Source organism: Chiloscyllium plagiosum, unplaced genomic scaffold, assembly GCF_037043375.1.
Source record: "Chiloscyllium plagiosum isolate Xiang-an unplaced genomic scaffold, Cpla_swu_hap1 HiC_scaffold_7, whole genome shotgun sequence".
Classification (NCBI taxonomy): domain Eukaryota; kingdom Metazoa; phylum Chordata; class Chondrichthyes; order Orectolobiformes; family Hemiscylliidae; genus Chiloscyllium; species Chiloscyllium plagiosum.
Window position 1 is genome coordinate 7027619 of NW_028270145.1, and position 24507 is coordinate 7052125.

General features: G+C 42.1%; 1 protein-coding gene across 5 annotated transcripts in view; it reads right to left on the minus strand.

Moving 5' to 3' along the window:
• LOC122551267 (E3 ubiquitin-protein ligase HECW2) overlaps positions 1-24507 on the minus strand; it is a 345727-nt gene that overhangs the window by 157149 nt on the left and 164071 nt on the right. For all 5 annotated transcript variants that reach the window (XM_087988687.1, XM_087988685.1, XM_087988686.1 and 2 more), the window contains exons 3-4: positions 21726-21833; positions 10068-10162 (exon numbers count right to left, since the gene is read on the minus strand). In XM_087988687.1, coding sequence (XP_087844813.1) covers positions 10068-10162; positions 21726-21833 — 203 coding nt within the window. The remainder of the gene's footprint in view (positions 1-10067; positions 10163-21725; positions 21834-24507) is intronic.

Consider the following 24507-nt stretch of genomic DNA (forward strand, 5'->3'; position numbering starts at 1 on the left):
AATGTTGGCAACACTCAGATGTGGAAGCAGCATTCCCATTTTTGACGGATCCCATTCTCACTGGTAAGGAAACGGGGGTGGGTATGATTCACACATATGGCAACCCTGAATTCAGTGGGGCCACTTGAATCCAGCGCTGAGTTTGAACAGACCCAAGTTCAGATGCTGTGCGGGTCTTAAACTGCATTGTGAGAGTCACAAAGATATGAAGTAGATATAAAGGTTATATAAGGTAAATGATGTCTATATAACCACTCTGACGTAAAGTCATTTAAATCCCTGGCCCTTGAAAAATGAAAAAATACCAGACTTCTGCTGTCTGTGTTCTGGCAGTTTTGATAGCTGTTGTTGAATTTTCTCTCATGGCACTTTCAGAATATTTGGCTGATTTAAAAACCTTCAATTATATCAACAGGGAATTCTGAATTCACAGCTGGATTGGTCATTTAAAAAGCTGTGGGATATGAATATAAACTTTCTTGTTTTTAAATAAGAGATTAATCACTTAATTAACTTTAAAAAATTATTTGCAATGGGCTTTTGTGAGTGGGAAGTGTTTTTTTTCCTGTCTGTGAATTGAAATCGGTACTAGAACTTTTGAAGATTGTTTTATTTCATCTCCACATGACTTGAGTTGAACACTATGCAAGTTAAATGGGGATATGAAGGACCAAGGAGGTGAGTCAGGGGTGAGGGTTAGAGAGCCTAAAACTGTATAATATAACTGAAACAAAGTCCCAGAGAAATAGAACAGGCCTTCTCCAGCCCACCCCTGCCCTTGGCCAGCCACTTGGCTGGCTATGCTCTGCAGCCAGGGCTGGCAGGTCTGATGTGTTGCAGAGAAAAGATCACAGCATTCAGAGATCTTTGTTGCAAAGCAGGTGAGGTGAGCATGGAAACACCCTGACTAAAGCTAGCCCCTTCAGTGGTGAAAATCCAGTCCACTGAGTACAAAAAGCAAGGGAGCTTTGAAAAACCATTATAAAAAATTGTTTTGCCCTCAGCTAGAATATTGTACCCGATTCTGGGTGCCTCACATTTACAAAGGAAAGATATTATCTCGTTAGAGAGAACGCAGAATGGAGTTAGGAGAATGTTTCCATTGACGACAGACTTCGGTTGTACGGATAGATTGGAGAACAGGGGTTATTCTCCTTAGAAACAATCGAGAAATGTTTTGATAGAAGTTTTCAAAATCTTCAGGGCTCTACACAGAATAGATTGAAGGAAACTATTCCCATGGGTAGAAGGGTGAAGAACTACTGATAGAACTGATTTAAGATGATTTGCAAAGGCATCAAAAGACAACATTACGAAAGCGGTTAGTATCTGGAATGCGTTCTTTAGAATCTGGTGAAGACAGATTCTATAAAAGCTTTAAAATGTTACTGAATAATCATCTCGAGAAAGGATTTGCAGCAGTATAAGCAAAGGCTGAGAGAGCTAAATCTCTCTTGTAGAAAATAAATGCTGTAATCAATATATAAGTTTATTTTTTTTCTCATATTTTATTTCATTTTGCTAATGCCTGCTGCCCCAATCTTAACAGCTGATATGGACTTGACATTTTCACATCACAGTGCAAAAAGGGCCAAATTGGTATCCTATTACATTGTCTAAACATTTCTGTTTTCTAGAGCAAGAGAAGGATATAGCTTAGGTACCTTGTAGTACACATAGCATCCAATTTCAGCAACCCCACTGCTGAATATACAGACTAAAGTAATTCCAACTGCAGCTGAGCCAAACCCAATGCCTACTGAGACTATAATTAACAATCAAAATGACAAGTCTTTGGAAAAAAATAAAGACACTGCACATATTGACCTTCATGGTATTTGCAGCCCTTTCACAGAAACATAGTCTGTTACCATTATAGCAACCTTATAGCACCTTTAATGTAACAGCATGTCTCAATGTACTTCACAGGAGTCACATAAAGTGATATTAAATCAGATGACCAAAGCCTGGTCAAAGAAGTGGATTGTGAGGATAGATTTAAAGGAAAAAAGGTGAGGTAGAGAGCTCTAAGGTGAGTGATCCAGAGTTTGTGGCCTAGGAGAAGCAATTAAAATCAGGGATGTACAAAAGACCAGAATTACAGTAGCAACCTCTTGGGCGTTGAGCTGGAGGAGATTAGAGTTAAGAAAGAAAATGCCAAGGAAGAATTTGAAAACATGACTGTGAATTTTAAAATCAAGATGTTACTTGACTACGAGCAGGTCAGTGATCACAGGGATGACAGTGGATAGGATTCAGTGAGAGTTAGACATAGGTAGCAAGGTTTTGGATAACCAGAAGATGGAATAGTCAAGTTTAAGAGTAATCAAGGCACAAATGACTACCTGAGCAGCAGATGAGGTGAGACAAAGGTGAACTCAGACCATGAAAATAGATGATTTTAATGATGGTGCCAACATGACACTGCAAGCTCCATTGGAAGGCAAATGTGACATCATCATTGCAAGCAGAATGACCGAATCTTTGACCGTTTCCAGGAAGACGGCTGGAATCAGTAACCAAGCAACTGAGTTTGCAACAGGACTGAGAACAATAATATTTATTTGAGGATATTTCTACTCATCCAGTACCGAATGTCAGATAAGCAATCTGATTATTAAAATCTTTGAAGAAGTTAAGAGAGTTAGTCGTGAGGTACATCTGAGTGTCATCAACATTTATGTTGTAAAGACTTTTTTTTAAGATTATCTACAGTATGGAAACAGGCCCTTCGGTCCAACAAGTCAACACCGACCCTCTGAAGAGTAACCCACCCAGACCCATTCCCCTACATTTACTGAAGCAACTAACACTATGGGCAATTTAGCATGGCCAATTCACCCAATCTGCACATCTTTGGACTGTGGGAGGAAACCGGAGCACCCAGAGGAAACCCACCCAGATACAGGGAGAACACAGTCTGCCCAAGGTGGGAATCAAACCCAGGTCCCTGGTGCTGTGAGGTTGCAGTGCTAACCACTGAGCCACCATGCCGCCGCTGCCAACAACTAAATGATTGGTTCCTGAACAGCTTGTGGGTGTGAATAATATTACCAGAATCCATCAGACCTTGGGAAGGAGTGGTGATGTGTCTGAGCAGTAGAAAGTACCTGAGGCAAGCCAATTTATTTTCCCTAACCAGTTACGGTAAGTTGTCACTATTAACCAATAAATTAAGAGACCTTATGATTTGTAAGCCAGTTGTTTTGTACCTCCTGCAAGAAATGTATCTGAAGAAGAGAGATTGAAGAATAGGAAGTCCTTACTAGCAAAGGGATCATCACCGAGGAAGCTGTATTAATGTTAAGGACACTCCACTTGTAAACAAAAGGTGATTTGGTGACTGGATACTAGCCTATGTGGAGTTATTTCAGGTAGGGGGTCTTATAAGGGGGTTAGAGTTTCAACTATGAGAGTTATATGTCAACATTTCATAATTTAATATATTTGCCTGCAGCTAGAATCTACCTACTTGTACTAAATAGTAATTTTTGTTAAGAACGGATACTTGTACCATGTTTGCAGTCAATCTGGATCTATAAAGGCAGATAAATTGAGGACATCTGTGTATTTTGATAAATCTTTTGTGACAACTCTAACAATGGCAGAACCTGATTTCCAGTCGGGAGTGACAATGTGAAAATAAGTGCTGTGCTTTCTGAACTGGATCATGTCATTCAGAGCCAGCATGTAGAGGAGAAATGTCAGAGGGTAAAGATTAGATCCTGGGGAGACATCAGCGCAATCAGTGTAAGAGAGGAAGGGGAGGTAGTGGCAGGTTAGTGGTTACAATGAGATAAATAGAAATAGAACCAGCTGACCACAACCCCAGCTAGCTGAATAGCAGTGGAGAGAGCATTGGAGGAGGATGATGTGGTCAAATGGTCAAGGAGGCTGTGGATAAAAAGTTTACCTTTGTCACAGTCACATCAGATGTCATTTGGGATTTTGATAAGAGCCAATTCATACTGTAGGGATGGAAACCTGAATGCAGGAATTCAAAAATGGAGTTCCACTATAGATGAGAATGGACGACGGAGGTGACAACATATTCAATGTCCAATTTTCTGTTGAAGTGTTTCATTGATTGAGATTCACAGTGCATGGTCTGCCAATGCTTGAAGCAACTTTCCTTACACAATCTTCTGCTCTTCATTTTGTTAATTATGCAACAGAATACTCAGGAAATTGCATGTTTGGAGAGGCTGCTGGGATCTTCCAGCTTTCATGCCTGTGGTGTTGTATTTAAAGCCCAGCTACACCTTACATCAGAAGCTGCAAATGAGGAATGTCCCCTCACTCTGTGATGTTTGAGCCTCAACATGCAGCAAATGAGCCAGATGAAAGGACGACTTGTTCCCATCTTTGCTGACAGGGACCTGGGGCTGATGGTAGATCCATTGGATGAGGGGAGGGCAGTACTCTTTGCAGCTGACTGCCAGTGTACACACATACTGTAGCCTGGATCAGTGCTGTGTCCCAGAAGAATACAAGCACTCAGCAGTGTGGGAAGAAGGTCAATAATCTCTGCACTCAGCAAAGATAGATGCCACCATCTCCTCTCTGCTACCTCACATGCACATGACCACTACTCACTCTAACTCTGCCACTGTGCACATCTCTCACCAAAGCTCATAAACTGCAACTCTGACTATTGCATGCACTATATCCTCCTAAGAGCTCTCACTCACCTCATCCTCCTCCTGCTCTTCTGCTAACTGTGCATCCTACTCACTCACTGTGCACACCTCAATACCTCTTCTGTTCATGCATCACAACAAACTGCATTTGCATCCACTTCTGTCATCATTCAATCCTTCCCTTGGTCTCATTGGCAGAAATGCTGGCCCATCCCTTGGACTAATGCCTCAACAGCACCCTGACTGACCTACCTGTAATCCCCACAACTGCTTACACTGGAGTGACTGTGGTTCGAGCTAAAGATTGATAAGACCAAGTGCCTAACTGACTGTGCCAACCTCATGGATTGGAATCAGATGCGCTTATTGACTTGACACTGGTAGTGCCTCTGATTGATTGCAGTCCCCCATCAACCCATGAGGGACTTCTGCCCTTTGACTCTCACATGTCCCCATTTGCATGACGCACATGGAGTGTGTTTGCCTCGTAAATTGTTGGCACCTGCTGCAGGTGTGACATTGACAGCATGGAGCTGCACAGTGATATGTTTACCCCCTATCTGACTGACAGATTCACTGTTCAGTGCTCCCCACTGTCACAAGCTGCCTAACTCTCCCATCTCTGCTCAAAAGTAATGCAAGCTACAGAGGCTGGCAGCCTTGAACTGAACACTAAAGACACTGTGCACTAAGAAAGCAATATGATCCACAAGAAGGGAAGCCCATATGTCAGTGCTGACGTCAAATCGTGTGCTAAGAAATCATTGTTAAGTACACAGAGGCTAACAGCCTAAAAGGAGCAGTGAAGGGAGTGAGCAGTAAAAAAGCAAGCTACGAGTCATCAGATGCATCCCGTCCCGGTATATTAGATATGTGTGCCTTTTATTCAAATGTAAGAAATCTGCGAGGAAGCGGGGTAAGCATGCTGGCCTGCTAGTAAGACTGAGACTACACAGTTTCAAGATGCCCCTTGCTAGTTCACTCTTAGAAAGTGTACAATCTCTGGAGAACAAGATGGATGAACTCAGATCATGGCTCAGCTTCCAACATGAACTGCAGGATTGCTGCGCACTCTGCTTCACAGAAACCTCGCTCAACCCATCCATTCCCGGCTGCGCACGTCAGGCTAATGGATTTTCTATCCGTCATATGGACCGTACAGCGTCCTCGGGTAAGACAAAGGGTGGAGGGGTTTGCTTTTTAATCAACAACTTGTGGTGCACAGACATTGCAACCCTGGGCAGCCATTGTTCCCCAAACCTTGAATTCCTCACCATCAAATGCCGCCCCTTCTATCTACCACAGGAATTTACCACTGCTATATGAACTGATGTGTACATACCACCACAAGCAAAGGTTGAGGAAGCTCTGGATGTGCTGTGCTCCACCACTAATACCCTGGAGACAGAACACCCCGAGGCCCTGTTTATTGTAATTGGCTACTTCAATCAAGCCAATTTAGGTTGGATTCCCTACAGTGTGGAAACAGGCTCTTCGGCCCAACCAGTCCACACCGACCCTTCAAAGAGTAACCCACCCAGACACATTTCCCTCTGACTAATGCATCCAACACTAAGGGCAATTTAGCATGGCCAATTCACCTGACCTGCACATTTTTGGACTGTGGGAGGAAACCAGAGCACCTGGAGGAAACCCACGCAGACATAAGGAGAACGTGCAAACTCCACACAGACAGTCGCCCGAGGCTGGAATCGAACCTGGGTCCCTGGTGCTGTGAGGCTGCAGTGCTAACCACTGAGCCACCGTGCCGCCCCTTTAAAGAAGGTGTTGCCCAAATACCCGCCAGAGGCCCAAACATTTTAGGCCACTGCTACACCACTGTGAAAGGTACCTACTGCTCCATCCCCCACTCTCATTTCGGGAACTCAGACTACAATGCCATGCTTCTTCTCCCAGCTTACAGGCAAAAGCTCGAGCCGAAGACCCCCTCGCGGATATAGGTCTAGTGCTAGTCAGAGGAGGATCAACTCCGGTGCTGTCTGGAGTCGGCCGACTGGGCCATGTTCAAACAGCCCGCAGGTATCTTGGACGAGTACGCCACCATCGTCACAGATGTTATCAGCAAGTGTGTGGAGGACTGCATACCGAGGAAGTCAATCTGGGTGTTCCCCAACAAGAAACCCTGGATGAATCAGGACATACAGAAACTGCGATAAACCAGGTGCGATGCCTTCAGATCAGGAGACCCTCTCAAATATAAGGAATCCGAGTATGACCTTCACAAAGCCATTAAGACAGCCAAGGACCAATGCCGATACAAACTAGAGGCGCAGACAGACACCCGGCGACTATGGCAAGGACTGACTGACATCAAAGGTTCTAAAAAGAGACAGTGCAAGATAGCAGACGATGACATATCCCTCTGAGATCGTCTCAATGCCTTCTATGCTCACTTTAAGCAGAATTTCGGCGGAGAGGTAACACCTATTCCAACAAGTCCTGATGAACCTATCCCAACAGTCACTGCATCAGAAGTCAGATCGTTTTCCTTCATGTGAATCCAAGAAAAGTGATGGGACCAGACGGAGTACCAGGCCGTGCACTCAGAGCATATGCAGATCAACTGGCAGAGGTCCTCTTGGACATCTTCAACCTCTCCCTGCAGCAAGCCATTGTCCCTGTCTGTTTCAAGAGGGCCAACATCATCCCTGTGCCAAAGAAGGCTCTTGCAGCATGACTCAGTGACTACCGCCCAGTGGCCCTAACTTTGGTGGTCATGAAGTGCTTTGAAAGGCTGGTCATGGCATAAATCAATTCCAGCCTCCCCACTACTCTTGACCCACTCCAATTTGCGTATCGGACCAACAGATCCACGTCAGATGCCATATCACTTCCCTTCACTCCTCCCTAGAACATTTTGACACCAAGAACAGCTACGAAAGAATCCTACTCATACTCTCAATTCAGCCTTCAACACTATTATCCCCTCGAGACTGATTACTAAATTTAATGATCTCAGACTCAGCCCCACTCTTTGCAACTGGATCCTCAGTTTCCTGACCCACAGGCCACAATCAGTGAAGATTGGAGACAATATTTCAATCTCACTAACACTCAACATTGAGTGATGCGTACTCAGGGGTGCGTACTCAGCCCCCCTACTGTACTCACTGTATACCCATGACTGCGTCACCAAATACCAGACTCATACAATTTACATCACCATAGTCGGTCGAATCTCAGATGGCGACAAAACAGACTACAGACGGGAGGTGGAAGACCTGGAAAAATGGTGCACTCAGAACAACCTAGCTCTCAATGCCAGCAAAACCAAGGAACTTATTCTTGATTTTCGGCGGGCTGTTATTCATGCCTCCCGACATATTAACAGCAGAGTAGTGGAACGAGTGGAGAATGTCAAGCTCCTGGGAGTTGTCATCAACAACAAGCTTTCTTGGACTTTTCATGTGGATGCACTGGTTATAAAGGCCCAACAACATCTCTGCTTCCTCAGGCAGCTGAGGAGATTTGGCATGATGGTAAATATGCTTGCCAACTTTCATAGGTGTGCATCAAGAGTATTCTGCCTTGATGTATCACTACCGGGTATGGTAACTCCATTCAAGATCGGAGACGGTTACAGAGAGTGGTGAGCTCGGCCCAGACAATCACAATGGCCAACCTCCAATCTATAGAATCCATCTACCAGGCCCACTGTCAAGGAGAGGCTGCGAACATTCTCTAAGATCCATCCCACCCTGGCAATATTTTTCTACAACCTGTACCATCGGGAAGCAGATAAGAAGCCTGAACACAGGAACCAGCCAGTTTTGAAACAGTTTCTGCTCTACTGTTGTTAGAATACTAAATGGACACACAGACTCTTAACATTCGCCTGTACCTGTGTTTTTGCTTTTGCTGCTGCTTACCTATTATTTACTTATCTATGCTACTTAACTATGTGATCTGCCTATACTGCTCGCAAGACAAGCTTTTCACTGTGCCTCGGTACACGTGGAATAAATAAATTAAATTAAATTAAATTCCTGCATGCAAAGTGACCTCGCAGAAACTAGCAGGTCCTGGGTTTCCTGAGCTCTAAAGTAAAGTGTCATTAAATCTTGAGTGCTGCCTGAGTTGATCTGATTGCAGGCGTGATGACATGGTGAGGTTTGTGGTTTGCTGAACCATAATCGAAGGTTTAATAAAGATGGCGTCCATGGAGCATGCACGGATGTTGTTCTGATGAAGCAGTTGGATGATGGCCAAGACATTCAGCAAGCTGCATTTGTTAGGTAGCCCCTCTGACTTACAAATCAGAATTTGCACTGTCTATTCTCTTGGTGAAGGCGACAATAATTGGAAATGGCATTTAAATAAGACAAGTTGGGGTTTTAATTAATGCATGAAAATAAGATAGTTGAGCAGCTCAATGGTTAAATTCTGCTGTTGTAATTTATGGCTCGAGGGGATAATTGCGAAAACTTTTCTTGGATGTCATGAATGAGATTTCATATTCTCACATTATTTTCCCATTTTTCCTACCCATGCAAAACCAAGGAGAGGAAAACACCACAAAATAACTTTGGAGATGAAAAGAAGGTGGAGTTGAGATGGGAGTTGACAAGAGCTGTGAGGTCGCCACATGTTTGTTGAGAAAATTTGTGATGAAGGCAGATTGAAAGCAATGAGGGACAGCACCTGAAGAATAAGAATCATTTACGATATTTGTTAACATGGAGACCAAGAAAGGTATTTTGGGTGATAAAAAAAAAATGAAAACAATTAATAGGCTTGCATTCATAGCACCCAAAAGATAGCTCAAAAGCTTTCTACTACTTTTGAGCTACTTTTGAATTATAGTCATTGTTGAGATGCAAGAAACATGCAAACAATTTTACACACCAGGTGAGGGTGTCTCTAACCTGAAAAATTCAAAACGCTCAAATTATTGGAACATTGAAATCTTGAGGGCTTGAGAGTGATCACAGAGATAGGTAGGAGCAAGGTAATAGAGAGATTTGAAAGCAAAGATAAGGATTTTAAAATTGTGTGCTGTCAAAGCTGGAGCCATCAATGGTCATCAAGTACAGGGTGATGGGTGGATGGGAAGTACAGCAAGTTAGAATTTAAACATCAGAGCTTTGGAAGATGGAAACGAATGCTGAGTTTTTGGATGTTGTTGTAAAGGGGTAAATTGCTAGCCAACTTGCATATTAATAACTGCATACACTTTCCAAACTCCCCAACTTCCTTTACTCTCCTAATCACACTTGCAAGTTTTTCCCCACACATTCATGGCAATCCTTTTGCTTTTGAACATCAAATCAACATGATATCAATTTCTCTCCCCACAGATGCTGCCAAGACCTGCTGAGTATTTCCAGCACCAGCTGCTTATATGTTAGATTTTCAGCATCTGCAATATTTGGCTTTTATTTCTGTGTCAGTAAATATTCTACTTACCATAGCACCTGGATTTTTTACTGTAATACATGGGGTGGTGGCTCGCAGTGCTCCACTTACACCGTGATAGTATTTAAAGCAGATCTTAGTTTCAGCTGAGGAACAAAGAGAGGAAATGTGGATAAATATTATCAATGAAAAAAAAGCTTGTCGAATCAGTATTCAATTTTTGGAAATAATGTTTGAAATATATTTCTGTGAACTGGATACAATTCTCCTCACTAATATCATATTCACCTATTGTGGAATCATGTGATATCAATGAGATTATCAATCTAACATTTCTACTACTTGTCTCAGGCTTCAATCACCAGAAGCACATGGCAGAATTCAGAAGTAAATGGCACACTGTTTGTGCAATAATAAATTTGAATGAATTTAACTTCATTTGTAGCCTGTGCCCAGTTTTTCAATGCATCCTCCCAGCACTATTCCAACTGGTGGCACAGAATTAGAACATTTCCCTGACAAACAATGGAACAAATCACCCATTTTCATGCAATATGATTCTGTGAAATAGCAACAGTGCAGAATTATACTTTTTAAAGTAACTACACATGAGTATGCTTACGTTTGTATCCATAATGTAAATAAGCAAAGCATTCTGAAAAAAAGGTCTCAAATTGAATATGAATGAATATGAACTAGTCCTTTCCACTTTCAGATGCTGTCAGACCTGCTGTGCATTTAACGCAAACCACAACATTCTCAGTTTATCTTTTCATCATCACATTTTCTACATATTTCCAGATTCTCCTTTACAAAATTTAATGATGATTTTGCAAGGGTATGAAATACAAAGAATCATCTCTCAATTTATCCATTCAATCAGATTTTATGATGATTTAACAGAAATTCTTATACTGCATGGAAGAAGAGATGCTTTATATCACCTGAAAGCAGAGCACTCTCTTAAATTAATTCAGTGACATAAAGGGACAAGTTTTGTTCGAGACAAATCAAATTAATTTTTGGTTTTGGAAATTATACTGTGCAGTAATATAGTTAGTCATTGATTGTTCATGCAAATATATTCAAAACGGACTGGTAAACAATGTGCTCTAAATATTCATTCAGCTAATGAAATTCAGACCAATGTCAGTATGGTGCACACTCACTTAGATCCTTTCTTCAGCCTATATATATATATATATATATATCTGATGTGTACATGCCCTCTACTTCATACCAGAACTTCATTCTTTTGTTTGTTTATTGGTGACAGCTTAAAATGTACACAAAATCTGAGTACAGAACTTTCTAACCCATTATTGTTCTTCTTTATTTCTGAAGAAGAATACAGGGAGATCTAGCCATTTGGATATAGAACTGGCTTGAAGGTAGAAGACAGAGGGTGGTGGTGGAGGGTTGTTTTTCAGACTGGAGGCCTGTGACCAGTGAAATGCCACAAAGATCAGTGCTGGATCCACTACTTTTTGTCATTTATATAAATGATTTGGATGCGAACATAGGAGGTATAGTTAGTAAGTTTGCAGATGATACCAAACTTGGAGGTGTAGTGGACAGTGAAGAAGTTTACCTCAGACTACAACGGGATCTTGATCAGATGGGCCAATGGGCTGAGGAGTGGCAAATGGAGTTTAATTTAGATAACTGCGAGGTGCTGCATTTTGGGAAAGCAAATCTTAGCAGGACTTATACACTTAATGGTAAGGTCTGAGGGAGTGTTGCTGAACAAAGAGAACCGTGGACTGCAAGTTCATAGCTCCTTGAAAGTGGAGTCGCAGGTAGTTAGGATAGTGAAGAAGGCATTTGGTATGCTTTCCTTTATTGGTCAGAGTACTGACTACAGGAGTTGGGAGGTCATGTGGTGGCTGTACAGGACATTGGTTAGGCAACCTTTGGAATATTGCATGCAATTCTGGTCTCCTTCCTATTGGAAGGATGTTGTTCAGAAAAGGTTTGCAAGGATGTTGCCAGGATTGGAGGATTTGAGCCATTGGGTGAGGTTGAATAGGCCTGGGGCTGTTTAACCTGGAACATCGAAGGCTGAGGGGTGACCTTATAGAGGTTTAGACAATCATGAAGGGCATGGATAGGATAAATAGACTTTTCCCTGGGGTGGGGGAGACCAGAACTAGACAGTATAGGTTTAGGGTGAGAGGGGAAAGATATAAAAAAGACCTAAGGGGCAACTTTTTCATGCAAGGGTGGTGTGTGTATGGAGTGAGATGCCAGAGGAAGTGGTCTAGGCTGCAACATTTAAAAGGCATCTGGATGGGTATATGAATAAGAAGGGTTTGGAGGGATATGGGCCAGGTGCTGACAAATGGGACTAGATTGGATTGGGATATCTGGTCGGCATGGATGAGTTGGACTGGAGGGTCTGTTTCTGGGCTGTACATCTCTATGACTCTATGACTCTAAGAGCTACATTGGATCCAAAACATTAATTCAGATACTGCCAGACCTGCTGAGTTTCTCCAGCATTCTCTACGTTTGTTTCAGATTTTCAGTACCTGCAATATTTTGCTTTTATATAACCCATAATTGCCATCACTCCACAAACTTCCATTTTGATTTGGGTTTTGAATGTGGGATGAAATTATATTATATCTTGCATATTGTAGTCAGATAATGTCAACGGGATGTGGATGCAATTTTCAACTACCAATAGTTGATGAGGTACTTGTTGGGCAGTGAACTATCTTGTGATACTTAAAGCAAACCACAACATGGGTCAGGGAGATCAAAGCATTCTGTGTGACCAAGAGAAACATTGATCAACCTGTTGTTGACAGACCTCGCTACAAAACACCACTTTTACCTACCACCCAACCATATAACTCATCTGTAAATGAACACATCTAACTCAGCTGCTCACAGAATTCTCAACATTCCTTAACTGGCCTGCCATAACTCTTCTCCTTCAACTGCATCCTCCAAACCACTAACTCTACAACCTAGAAGCATTCTGAAGCATTGAATATCAAATTTTAGAGTCTCTGAGCTAGAACTTTCCAGTAAATGAGTGGCATGGTGGCTCAGAGATTAGCTCTGGTACCTCACAGTGCCAGGGAACCGGGTTCAGTTCCATCCGAGGATGGAGTTTGCACATTCTCCCTGTGTCTGTGTAGGTTTCGTCCAGGTGCTCCAGTTTCCTCCCACAGTTCAAAGATGTGTAGGTTAGGTGAATTGACCATGCTAAATTGCCCATCGTGTTCAGGGATGAGTAGGTTAGGTGTATTAGTAAGGGGAAATGTAAAGTAATAGGGTGGTAGGGGAATGGGTCTGGGTGGGATATTCTTCGGAGGATTGGTGTGGACTTGTTGGGCCAAATGGCCTGTTTTCACACTGTTGGGATTCTAAGATTTCGAAATCAGTTGCACGGAGGTGGCCACGCAATGGCCATCGCAGGGAATTAGGCAGTGTCCATGAAAGGGATAAAATGAATCAGACAGGGACTTGGTCATTGACACTTAGGTACCAACAGATAGGTCACAAACATGCTGATTTCTAAGGCAGCGCAAGAGGTCATCTGGCATTGCAGGAGAATAAGAGAAGATAAACTTCCAAACCAGGTTGGGAATCCAACTGAGTACAAGGAAAACAGCAGCTGGTACTTGGAAGCACACAATCAGTTTTCAGGAAATAACACCTGGTCTGCCTCAGAACCAACATATAGACCTTACGGAATCTGAACATGGTTTTCAGCACACTCTCAATGAGCTCTTTAACAACCTCAATTTTCATTATTAAATCACCAGATAGTTCTGGGGCTGTAAATCCCTCTGGCCTAATGTCACTTTTGGTGAAAGAAAACCGGTATGCAAATGTCTTCATCCATTCCTGCTATCTGAGGGACCGAAAAATCCAGCCTAAGATTTCCAAATTTGATACTCTGTATTTTAATTAATGTAATTGGGACAAAGCTGAAAGCTGCTTTTGCCCTAGTTCACTATAAAAGTAGGATATATATATAAACCCTGTCACTCATATTGGGCTAAACCAAGGGAAGTTCTTGAGTAGGTTGTAATATGATCCACTCAGGCTGATTAGGAGACTGCCTAGCAATGGCCTCAGGGTAATACAAGCATAAATATGTTAATACATTCTTTCAGCCGCAGGATATTTATACTCAGTGGTGACCCCCAGAATGGAGGCAGTGAGGAATTCAGCAGTGGTAATGTCACTGAATGTCAAGTGGATATGCTTAGATTCTCTTTTGCTGGAAATGTTCATTGCCTGACACTTCTGTTCAGTAAATATTACATTGCCACTTATCAGCACAAGTCTGAGTGTTGATCAGAACTTGCTGTAGACAAATAAAGATTTCTTCAGTATACGAGGATTTGCAAATGATACTGATCTCGTCAAGCATTAGCAAACATCCCCCTGACCGACCATATGATGGAGGAAATGTCGTCAATAAAGCAGCTGAAGATGTTTGGAAGTAGAACGCTTCTCTGAGGAACTCCTACACCATAGGAAGGTATCAGGTTAACAGATATGAAACATTCAACTCCTACAGGCGACATTGCTCCAGGATTTTGCTTCAAAATATTGCATCTTCAATTTGCATAACTATATATGATACTTTATGTTCTGTATACACTGTAAAATTCTTTCTGCTTTTCAAAATTTGTACTTTTAATGTGACCTCGCATTGGAACTCAAGACTGTAGATGACATTTTCTCTGCAGATTGAACTGAGAAAGCCACGAGTGTGTAATGATAGATTCACAGAGTCATACAGTACAGAAACAGACCGTTTGGCCCAACTTGTCCATGCCGACCAGGTTTCCTAAACTAACTAGTCCCACTTGCCTGCATTTGGACCAAATCCCTCTAAACCTTTCCTTCCATGTACCTTTCCAATGTCATTTAAATGTTGTAATTGTATTTGCCTCTACCACTTCCTCATTCAATCTATGCACCATGCCCTGTGTGAAAAAGTTGGCCCTCAGGTCCCTTTCAAATCATTCCCGCACCCTGGAGAAAAGACCTTGGCTATTCATCTTATCTTTGCCCCTCAGGATTTCATAAACTTCTGTAAGGTTACTTCTCATCTTCCTACGCTCCAAGAGAAAAACGTCCCAACCTAGCCAGCCTCTCCCTATAATTCAAAACATCCAGTCTTAAAGTTTTTTGCACCTCTTCCAGTTTAATAATATCTGTCCTGTAGCAGGGTGACCATAATTGTACACATTACTCCAAATGTGGCCTTAGCAATGTTTTATACACTCGTAACATAACATCTCAAATCCTGTACTCAGTGCTCTGACCAATGAAAGCAAGCATGCCAAACACCTTTACCACCCTATCTACCTGGGACGCCACTTTGAAAAGATCTATAGATATCTACACTCCTAGGTCTCTCTATTTGACAACACTCCCGGGGCCCTGCCATTAACTGTATAATTCCTGCCCTGGTTTGTTTTACCAAAACACAACACCTCGCATTTATCTAAATTAAACTTCATCTGCCATTCCTCGGCCCACTGACCCAGTTGATCAAGATCCCATTGTACTCTTACATTACCTTCTTCACCATCCACTGTACGAGCAATTTTAGTGTGATCCACAAACTTATTAATCATGCCTCCTATATTATCAATCAAATTGTTTATCGAAATGATGAACAACAGTGGACCCAGCTTGCTTCCCTTGTCTATTTAACTTGTTCTCTTTAACTTCTGTACCAGTTTAAACCTCCTCACATCTAACTACCGCTTCCCACTCCCCCACCCCCCGCCCATTCACATTCATCTGCCTTATTCTCTTAATCCTGCTCTTTTTGAAACCTATTTTAAAGTTCAATCTGACTCTTACTAGGTAATACCAAAACCAGAACTCCAGAACAGTTCTGAAAAAGGGTCAACCCTGTTTCCTGCTGAGTTTCTCCAACAATTTCCGTTTTTGATTCGGATTTCCAGCATCTGCAGTTCTTTATTTTATTTCTCTTTTAGTGTTCCATTAAGCTCTATTAACATTACTCACAGGGACAATGCAATCCTGTATTTCTTCCATGAGTTTCAAAGCTTTGAAAGCATTCATAATATACCATTAATGGCATAACTTTGTAGTTATTAACTAAATGTAATTCAAGACGTTTTCATATGACTGTTAGTTAAATGTTGTGTAGCAAGTTGTATTGCTGTTCATGCTTAAGAAGTGAAAAAATTGGGTTCTAACTCCCCCTTCCCCTTCAAATATGTTGTTATTGCTCTCATCTTTGGAAAATCCACTTTTGTCTTTTCCGTGTTTGTCTAAAAAAACCATTGCACAATCTTGAATCTTACTTTCACTGTCAAAATCATTTAACATGTTGATATCCTCCAGATACCTGTCCACCTTTTTCACAACACCATGTTGGAATGCCTCCTGTCAAGTGTTTTCCCCAGTCTCAACACAGAAACAGCCCTCAATAAAGTTACATCACAGAAAACCTATCACATAACCATAATCGATTGCTCCACATTCTTTTGACATGTATGTCCTTTGACATAGCTAACGAGATTATCCTTCCCCAGGCCTCTACTCTGTATGATGGCCAATTAAGACCAAGGTGAAACGAGGATAATTCTCGAAAGTCGGATAATTTGCTTTTCTGGGTATGCGGTCATCATATGTCCGAGAAGTATTCTTGTAACCAGAGTATGCAAGATGAGAAAAGGGCAAATATCAGTAAATTGGAGATTGAATTACAGCTAGTCTTAAAACCTGCAGTTGAGAACACAGAATTCATGTGAAAGGTAATGCAAGCAAAGCTTTCTATAAATATACCAGTTTTCCTTTTGGCAACAGGAAGATAATATAACTCCAACAGCCCTTGGTGAAGCCACATGCAAGGGATGTGGCTGTTTGTAGCAGAGGGGCAGCTTGTGAACTGAATGTGTTGTTGGTCAGTTGCAAAGGAACCCTGGAATGCCAAGCCATCAGCATTACCATAGCTATCATCCATTATGTGCAGTATCTGTTTATGGAACACTTTTTTTTAAACAAGAAGGACTTGAGGAAAAACACGATGAATTCAAGGAAAAAGATCATACTGGAAACAGAGCAGGCTTTGCAGTGTTCTGAAGGAGAGTCAGATTGGACTTGAACTGTTATCTCTGCTTCTCTCTCCACAGATGCTGACAGAGCAGCTGGGTTTCTCCAGCACTTTTTGTTTTTCCTTCAGACCTCCAGGATCCACAATATTTTAATTTTATGACAGATTTAAGTGCACTTTAAAGTAAAGTGTATTCGCATACTATTCTTTTAAAAAAGGCACAGAGGCAAAATATGATTAAAATGCTAATAAGTCATAAGCTTACAAATCATTTTCTCAGAAAAGTAACTGTAAGAAATTAATTTCCCTGAGTCTGTAAGTACTGTAAGAAATTCATTACATTGACTTGACAAGAACCTCACAACAGGAGAAAGTGAGGACTGCAGATAATGGAGATCAGAGCTGAAAATGTGTTGCTGGAAAAGCGCAGCAGGTCAGGCAGCATCCAAGGAGCAGGAGAATCGACGTTTCGGGCATAAGCCCTTCTTCAGGGGCCCGAAATTAACGTCGATTCTCCTGTTCCTTGGATGCTGCGCTTTTCCAGCAACACATTTTCAGCCAAGAACCTCACAACCTTTGTATTTAGGAGCGGAGAACTCTGGATCCAAGTACATGTGAGGGATTTTCCAACTGTCTCTATGATTCTTTATCTTTGTCTATGTCTATGTATCAGACTGCAAATTTTGTCAATATTGATGCTAAATTGGCAGGAAAATAGTATTCTAAAGAAAGTAGGGGACTAGGAGAGCAAAAAAGGGTCATGAAATTATCTTGGCAAGTAGGGTTAAAGAAAATCCCAAGGAATTCTACACATGCATTCAAAACAAGAGGACAACTAGGGAGGAGGTATGACCATGCAAAGATAAAGGGGGGAACTTGCGCTTGGAGGCAGAGAATGTGGGTGAGATCCTAAATGAGTAATTTGCATCAGTATTCGCCCAGGAAAAGGATATGATGGAGAGTGAGATTTATGTGGAGCATGCTAATATGCTATGGAATTTTGAGATCAAGAAAGAAGTGGTGTTGGGTCTCTTGTAGAGCAGTAAAGTGGATAAGTCTCTACGGCGCAATGGTTTCTACCCCAGGTTTTGAGACAGACAAGACAGGAAATTACTGGGGCCTTGACCAAGATCTTTGTATCCTTGTTAGCTACTGGAGAGGTCCTAGAGAATTGGTGAGTAGCTAGTTGTTCCTCTGTTCAGGAAGTGAAATTGGGATAATCTAGGACACTTGATACTGGTGAGACTAACATCGGTGGTTGGGAAGCTATTGGAGAGAATTCTTAGGGATAGGATTTACATGCATTTGGAAAAACATGGCCTAATGAGGGACACTCAGCATGGCTTTGTGCAGGGCAACTCATGTCATAACATATTGATTGAATTTTTCAGCAAAGTGACAAAGATGATCAATGAGTGCCGAGCACAGCATGTTGTTTCCATGGATTTTAGGCAAGGCCTTCGGCAAGGTCCCTCATGGTAGGCTTATCTAGAAGATTAAGATGCATGAGATCCATGGTGACTTGGTCACATGGATTCAGAATTGGCTTGCCCATAGAAGATGGAGGGTAGTGGTGGAAGAGTGTTTTTCTGGCTAGAGGTCCATGATTGGTGGTGTCCTGCATGGATCCATACTGGGGCCGCTGCTGTTTGTGATATCTATAAATGAAAATGTAGATAGATGACTCAGTACTTTTGCAGGTGATACAAACATTGGTGGAGCATGGATAGTGTAGAAGGCTGTCAAATGCTACAGTGGGATATACGTCAGTTGCATATAGGGGCAGGAAAATGGCAGGTGAAGTTTATCCCAGGTAAGTGCGAGGTGCTGCATTTTGGAAGATCAAATGTGAAGGGAAAGTATACAATTAATGGCAGGACCCTGAACAGCACTGATGTCATAGGGTCAAAGAGCTGGACAACATGGAAACACACCCATCAGTCCAAATTGTCTATGCCGGCCAGATATTCTAAATAAATTTAGGCCCATTTGGCTATATGTGGTCCATAGCCCTCTAAACCCTTCTTATTCATATACCCATCAGATGCCTTTCAAGTGCTGCAACTGCGCCAGCCTCCACCACGTTCCTTGGCAGCTCATTCCAATCACATACCACCCTCTGCATGAAAACATTGTCCCTTAGGTCCCTTTTAAATCTTTCCCATCTTACCTTAAACCTATGCCCTTTAGTTTTGGACTCTCTGACCCTGGGGAGAAAGACCTTGTCCATTCAAATTAACCATGCTCCTTATGATTATATAAACCTCTATAAAGTCACCCGTCAACCTCCAACACTCCAAGTCAGCCCAATTCAACCTCTCCCCATAGCTAAAACCCTCCAACCCTGGCAACATCCTTGTAAATCTTTTCTGGAAACTTTCAAATTTCACCACCTCCTTCCTATAGCAGGGAGATCTGAATTGCATGCAGCATTCCAATATCCTGTACAGCTGCAACATGATATCCCAACTCCTATACTCAATGTACTGATCAATAATGGCAAGCAAATCAAATGCCTTCTTCACTATTCTGTCTACCTGAGACTCCACTTCCAAGGACCTATGAATCTGCACTCCAAGGTCACTTTGTTCAGCAACATGCCCCAGGACCTTACCATTAAGTGCATAATTCTTGGCCTGATTTGCCTTGCCTAAATGCAGCACCTCACACTTATCCAAATTAAACTCCATCTGACACTCCTCAGCCCATTGGACCATGTGATTAAGATCCCACTGTAACCAAGGTAACCTTCTTTGCTGTTCACTACACCTCCAATTTTGGTGTCATCTGCAAACTACCAATCATACCTCCTATGTTCAGATCCAAATCATTTATATAAAATGATAAAAAGCAGTGGACCCAACACCGATCCTTGTGGCACACCACTGGTCACAGGCCTCCAGTCTCATTCCTGTCCCTCAGGATTCCCTCCAACAACCTGCCCACCATTAATGTCAGGCTCACTGGTCTATAGTTCCTTACCGCCTGTCTTAAATAAAGGCACCACGTTAGCCACCTCCAGTCTTCCGACATTCACTTGTGGCTAACAATGTTACAAGTATCTCAGCAAGGCGCCCTGCGATCATTTCCATAGCTTCCACAGAGATCTAGGATACACCTCATCAGGTCCTGGGGATTTATCCACATTTACACATTTTAAGACATCCAACACCTCCTCCTCTGTATTATGAACATTTTTCAAGATGTTGCTATTTATTTCCCTACATTTTATATCTCCCACATCCGTACCAAAGTAAACATTGACGCAAAATGCTCATTTAGTATTTCACACAGCTTCTGCGCTTCCTAACCTAGATGGCCTTGCTGATCTTTGAGGGGTCCTATTCTCTCCATAGTTACTCTTTTGTCCTTAATCTATTTTAGAATCCCTTTGGATTCTCCTTAAACCTATTTGACAAAGCTATTTCATGTCCCCTTTTTGCCCTCCTGATTTCCCTCTTAAGTATACTCCAACTGCCTTTGTATTCATCTAAGGATTCACTCTATCTCTGCTGTCTATACCTGAAATATGCTTCCTTCTTGTTCTTGATCAAATTCTCAATTTCTCTCGTCAGCCAGCATTCTCTACACCTACCAGCCTTTCCTTTCACCCTACCAGGAACATGCTGTCTCTGGACTCTCGTTATCTCATTTCTGAAGGCTTCCCAATTTCCAGCCATCCCTTTACCTCGAACCACCTCCCCCATTCAACTTCTGGAAGTTCTTGCTTAATACCATTAAAATTGGCCTTCCTCCAATTTAGAACTTCAATTTTAAGTGTGGTCTATCCTTCTCCATCACTATGTAAAGCTAATAGAATTATGGTTGCTGGCCCCAAAACGCTCCTGACTGACACTTCAGTCACCTGCCTGCCTTAGTTCCCAAGAGCAGGTTTTTAGATTATCTACAGTGTGGAAACAGGCCCTTCAGCCCAACAAGTCCACACTGCCCCTCCAAGAGAAAACCACCAAAACCCATTTCCCTACCCAATATTTACCCTGACTAACGCACCTAACACTATGGGCAATTTAGCATGGCCAATTCACCTGATCTGCACATCTTTGGATTGTGGGAGGAAACCCATGCAGACACAGGGAAAATGTGCAAACTCCACACAGACAGGCGAGAATCGAACCGAGGACTCTGGTGCTGTGAGGCAGCAGTGCTAACCACTGAGCCACCGTGCTGCCCACTGGTTTGCCTTATTTCCCAAGAGTAGGTCAATTTTTGCACCTTCTCTAGTAGATGCATCCACATGCTGAATCAGAAAATTTTCTTGTACATACTTAACAATTTCCTCTCCATCCAACCCCTTAACACAATGGCAGTTCCAGTCCATGTTTGGAAAGTTAAGATCCCCTACCATAAGAACCCTATTATTCTTACAGATAACTGAGATCGCCTTACAAATTTGTTTCTCAATTTCCCACTGACTATTGTGGGGGTCTACAGTGCTTCTCCATTTGGCCATTCTTTTGGTCACCTGTTCTAACACCTCTTTAAATGCACCAGTGTCAAGTGTTCTTTACATATGTTTCTGTGAAGTGCCTGGGATGTTATACCACATAAAATGAACCAAATAAATGTACAGGTACATTGCCATTTGTTTTAATATCACAAGGTGTGAAGCTATTTGTCCTTACCTTCCATAAAGTATGGTCCAAGTTCAATCCGCCACACAATCTGCCCTTTCTGTGTTCCATTTACACCCCGGTTTTTGGAATCCCAAACATTTCCTGGGGAAATCTCATCTGTAGGAGAATGAAAAAGAAAATAAAGATGAACCTAGCAATGTACACTTTATTTAGTTCCATCCAGCACCCAGAAAAATTCTAGGTAAACTAAAATGCAATTGATAAAATGCCTGTCAGAAAATGAAAAGATGTTTTTGCACTGGCCCAAAGGTAGAGACACTACTAATGCATCACAAGGGCCCAGAGTTAGTCTGGTGTGTAAGCCAGCACTGGTGTAAAGCTGTATTCAGTTTTGATGAACGTTGTTAATTAAACAATTCACCTTCCGATTCCCCAAAGCGTGTCCAACATCTATGTGGCACAAATCAACAGTGTGGTGGAATACTCCCCAATTGCCAGGATGGGTACAGCTCCAACAACGCTCAAGAAGCTTGACACCATTCAGGTCAAAGCAGCCGCTTGATTGGTATCGTTTCCACTGATTCCAATACCAACACTCAGTAGTAGCGCTGTCTACTATCTCCAAGATGCAACGCACAAATTCACCAAAGATCCTCAGACAGTACCTTCCTAACCATGACCACTTCCATCTGGAAGGGCAAGAGCAGCAGATACATGGAAAGACCACCACTTGCAACTTCCACTCCAAGCTACTCACCATCCTGACTTGGAAATGCATTGTCGTTCCTTCACTGTTGCTGGGTCAAAATCCTGGAAATACCCCCCGAAGGACACAATGGGTCAACCTACATATTGGCCGCAGAGGTACAAGATGGCAGCTCACTACCAACTTCTCAAAAGCAACAAGGGAAGAGCAATAAAAGCTGGCTAACCAGCAATGCCCACGTCCCACAAGTGAATTTTAAAAATTTGCAAATGATCATTACTGCCAACACATCAAAGATTGCCCCTAGAGTTTTCTGGCACAGTCATAGTGTCTCTGTCCCTTGTCAGAAGGTCTAAGTTCAAGTCCCATCAGCCTCAGAGGTGTGTCTTAACAGAGTGATTTTCTTTTTAACATATCAAAGGTAGCCACAGTAATCTATAGAAACAAATCTATGCATTTTATACTGAATATTTCTGAAATAAAAACAGAAGTTGCTGGAGATGCTCAGCAGGTCAGGCAGCATCTGCAGAAAGAGAAGCAGAATTAACATTCCAGATCAGTGGCCTTTCCTGAGAAATGGAAATCTGTAACAAACTTTAAACAAATACAAAGACAGAGGAAGAGGAGAGAGGAGAAATATCAAAAGGGATGCTCTGTTCTCAGTTGGGAGGCAGAAGAGATGAAATGACTAAAGGGGGGGGGTGGCAAAGACTAAAGGAGATGGTAATGGGACAAGTAAAGAAACAAAATGAGTCTGGAAGAGATGTAAATGGAAATAACAGAAACATGACCAACAGCTGCCAACTGAAACAATCAGGGACAAAGATCATGGTCTGGAAACAAACTCGTCCAAGTTTTCTTGTTTGAACAAGAGCCAGACATTGCATCAATACAATCATCAATTTTAAAAAAAATCTCAAGCAGAGTCCTGAGCATTTAACCAAAGTAGGTTCCACACATCCCACATAAAAACAAGGATTATTGTGACACATGCGTTCCCAAAGTATCACCTCTTACTTGGAGAAAATTCGTGAATTTGGTTTTGTCCTCAGGTCTCCTCCCGAAACCTCTCTTTCCAGTGCACTGATTACAGTATCAATACCATTGCCTGCCCGTGTTCTGTAATGGAAAATTTCATCAAATTTTTCATCAATTTCCACCCTTCTATTTCTGATTTTTCTCTTCCTCAACTTCTACGTCTTAATTTACAGGGACAATATTCACAATAAGCAGACTCATACCCGCAGCTACTTTGACTACACTTTCTCCCATCCATCTTTCTTTTAAGAAATCTATATTCATTCCTGCAGCCTCCAAGTCTCCATCACATCTGCTCTGTCAGAGCCACCTTCCATACCACTGCTTCACTGTGGGTTGACAGGGATCTTGACTCTGTCAATTCAATATCCCGCACTTCAACTTTCATTCCTTCCCTTGCCTCCAAGGACACAATTAGATTCCCCTATCTTCACCTTCCACACTATTAGCCTCTGCATCCAACAGGTTATCAGCTAACATTTTCACCAGCTCCAACATGATGCCACCAAGAAACACATCATCCCACCCCTACGATTTCTGCAATCCAAGGAGACCCTTCACTCCATGACATTATGATTCACTCTTCAATCATTCCCAAAGCCCCTTCCTTCCCATGAATGCTCCTCATGCAAGAGCAGGAGGTGCAATGCCTGTAGTTTAATCTGTAACAAGTGAGATAGAAGGAATGTACTGACAATCAAGCCTTGCAGAACTGAAAAGGGTTGAAAAATTGTTCTGAGGAAGAGTCATGTCAGAGTCAAAACATTAGCTCTGTTTTTCTCTACACCAATGCTGCCAGATCTGCTGAATTTCTCGGGTGCTCTACGTTTGAGCCATCAAAGTAAGTAAGTTGATTCAATTACCAAAATATCAATTGCTTCTCTTTTGTCCTACTATCCAGAATAAAATAAATGTCCATTAAGCTTCTTTAAGGAAATCAATATTATCCATTTATTATGAATAAAATTTATTCTTAAAACAAGTGGGTAACACTGGCTATCAATGAAGCCACGATCTGGAATCAAAACTATATCCCATTAATTCCACATACACACAGTCGCACACACACAACACACACATGCACAA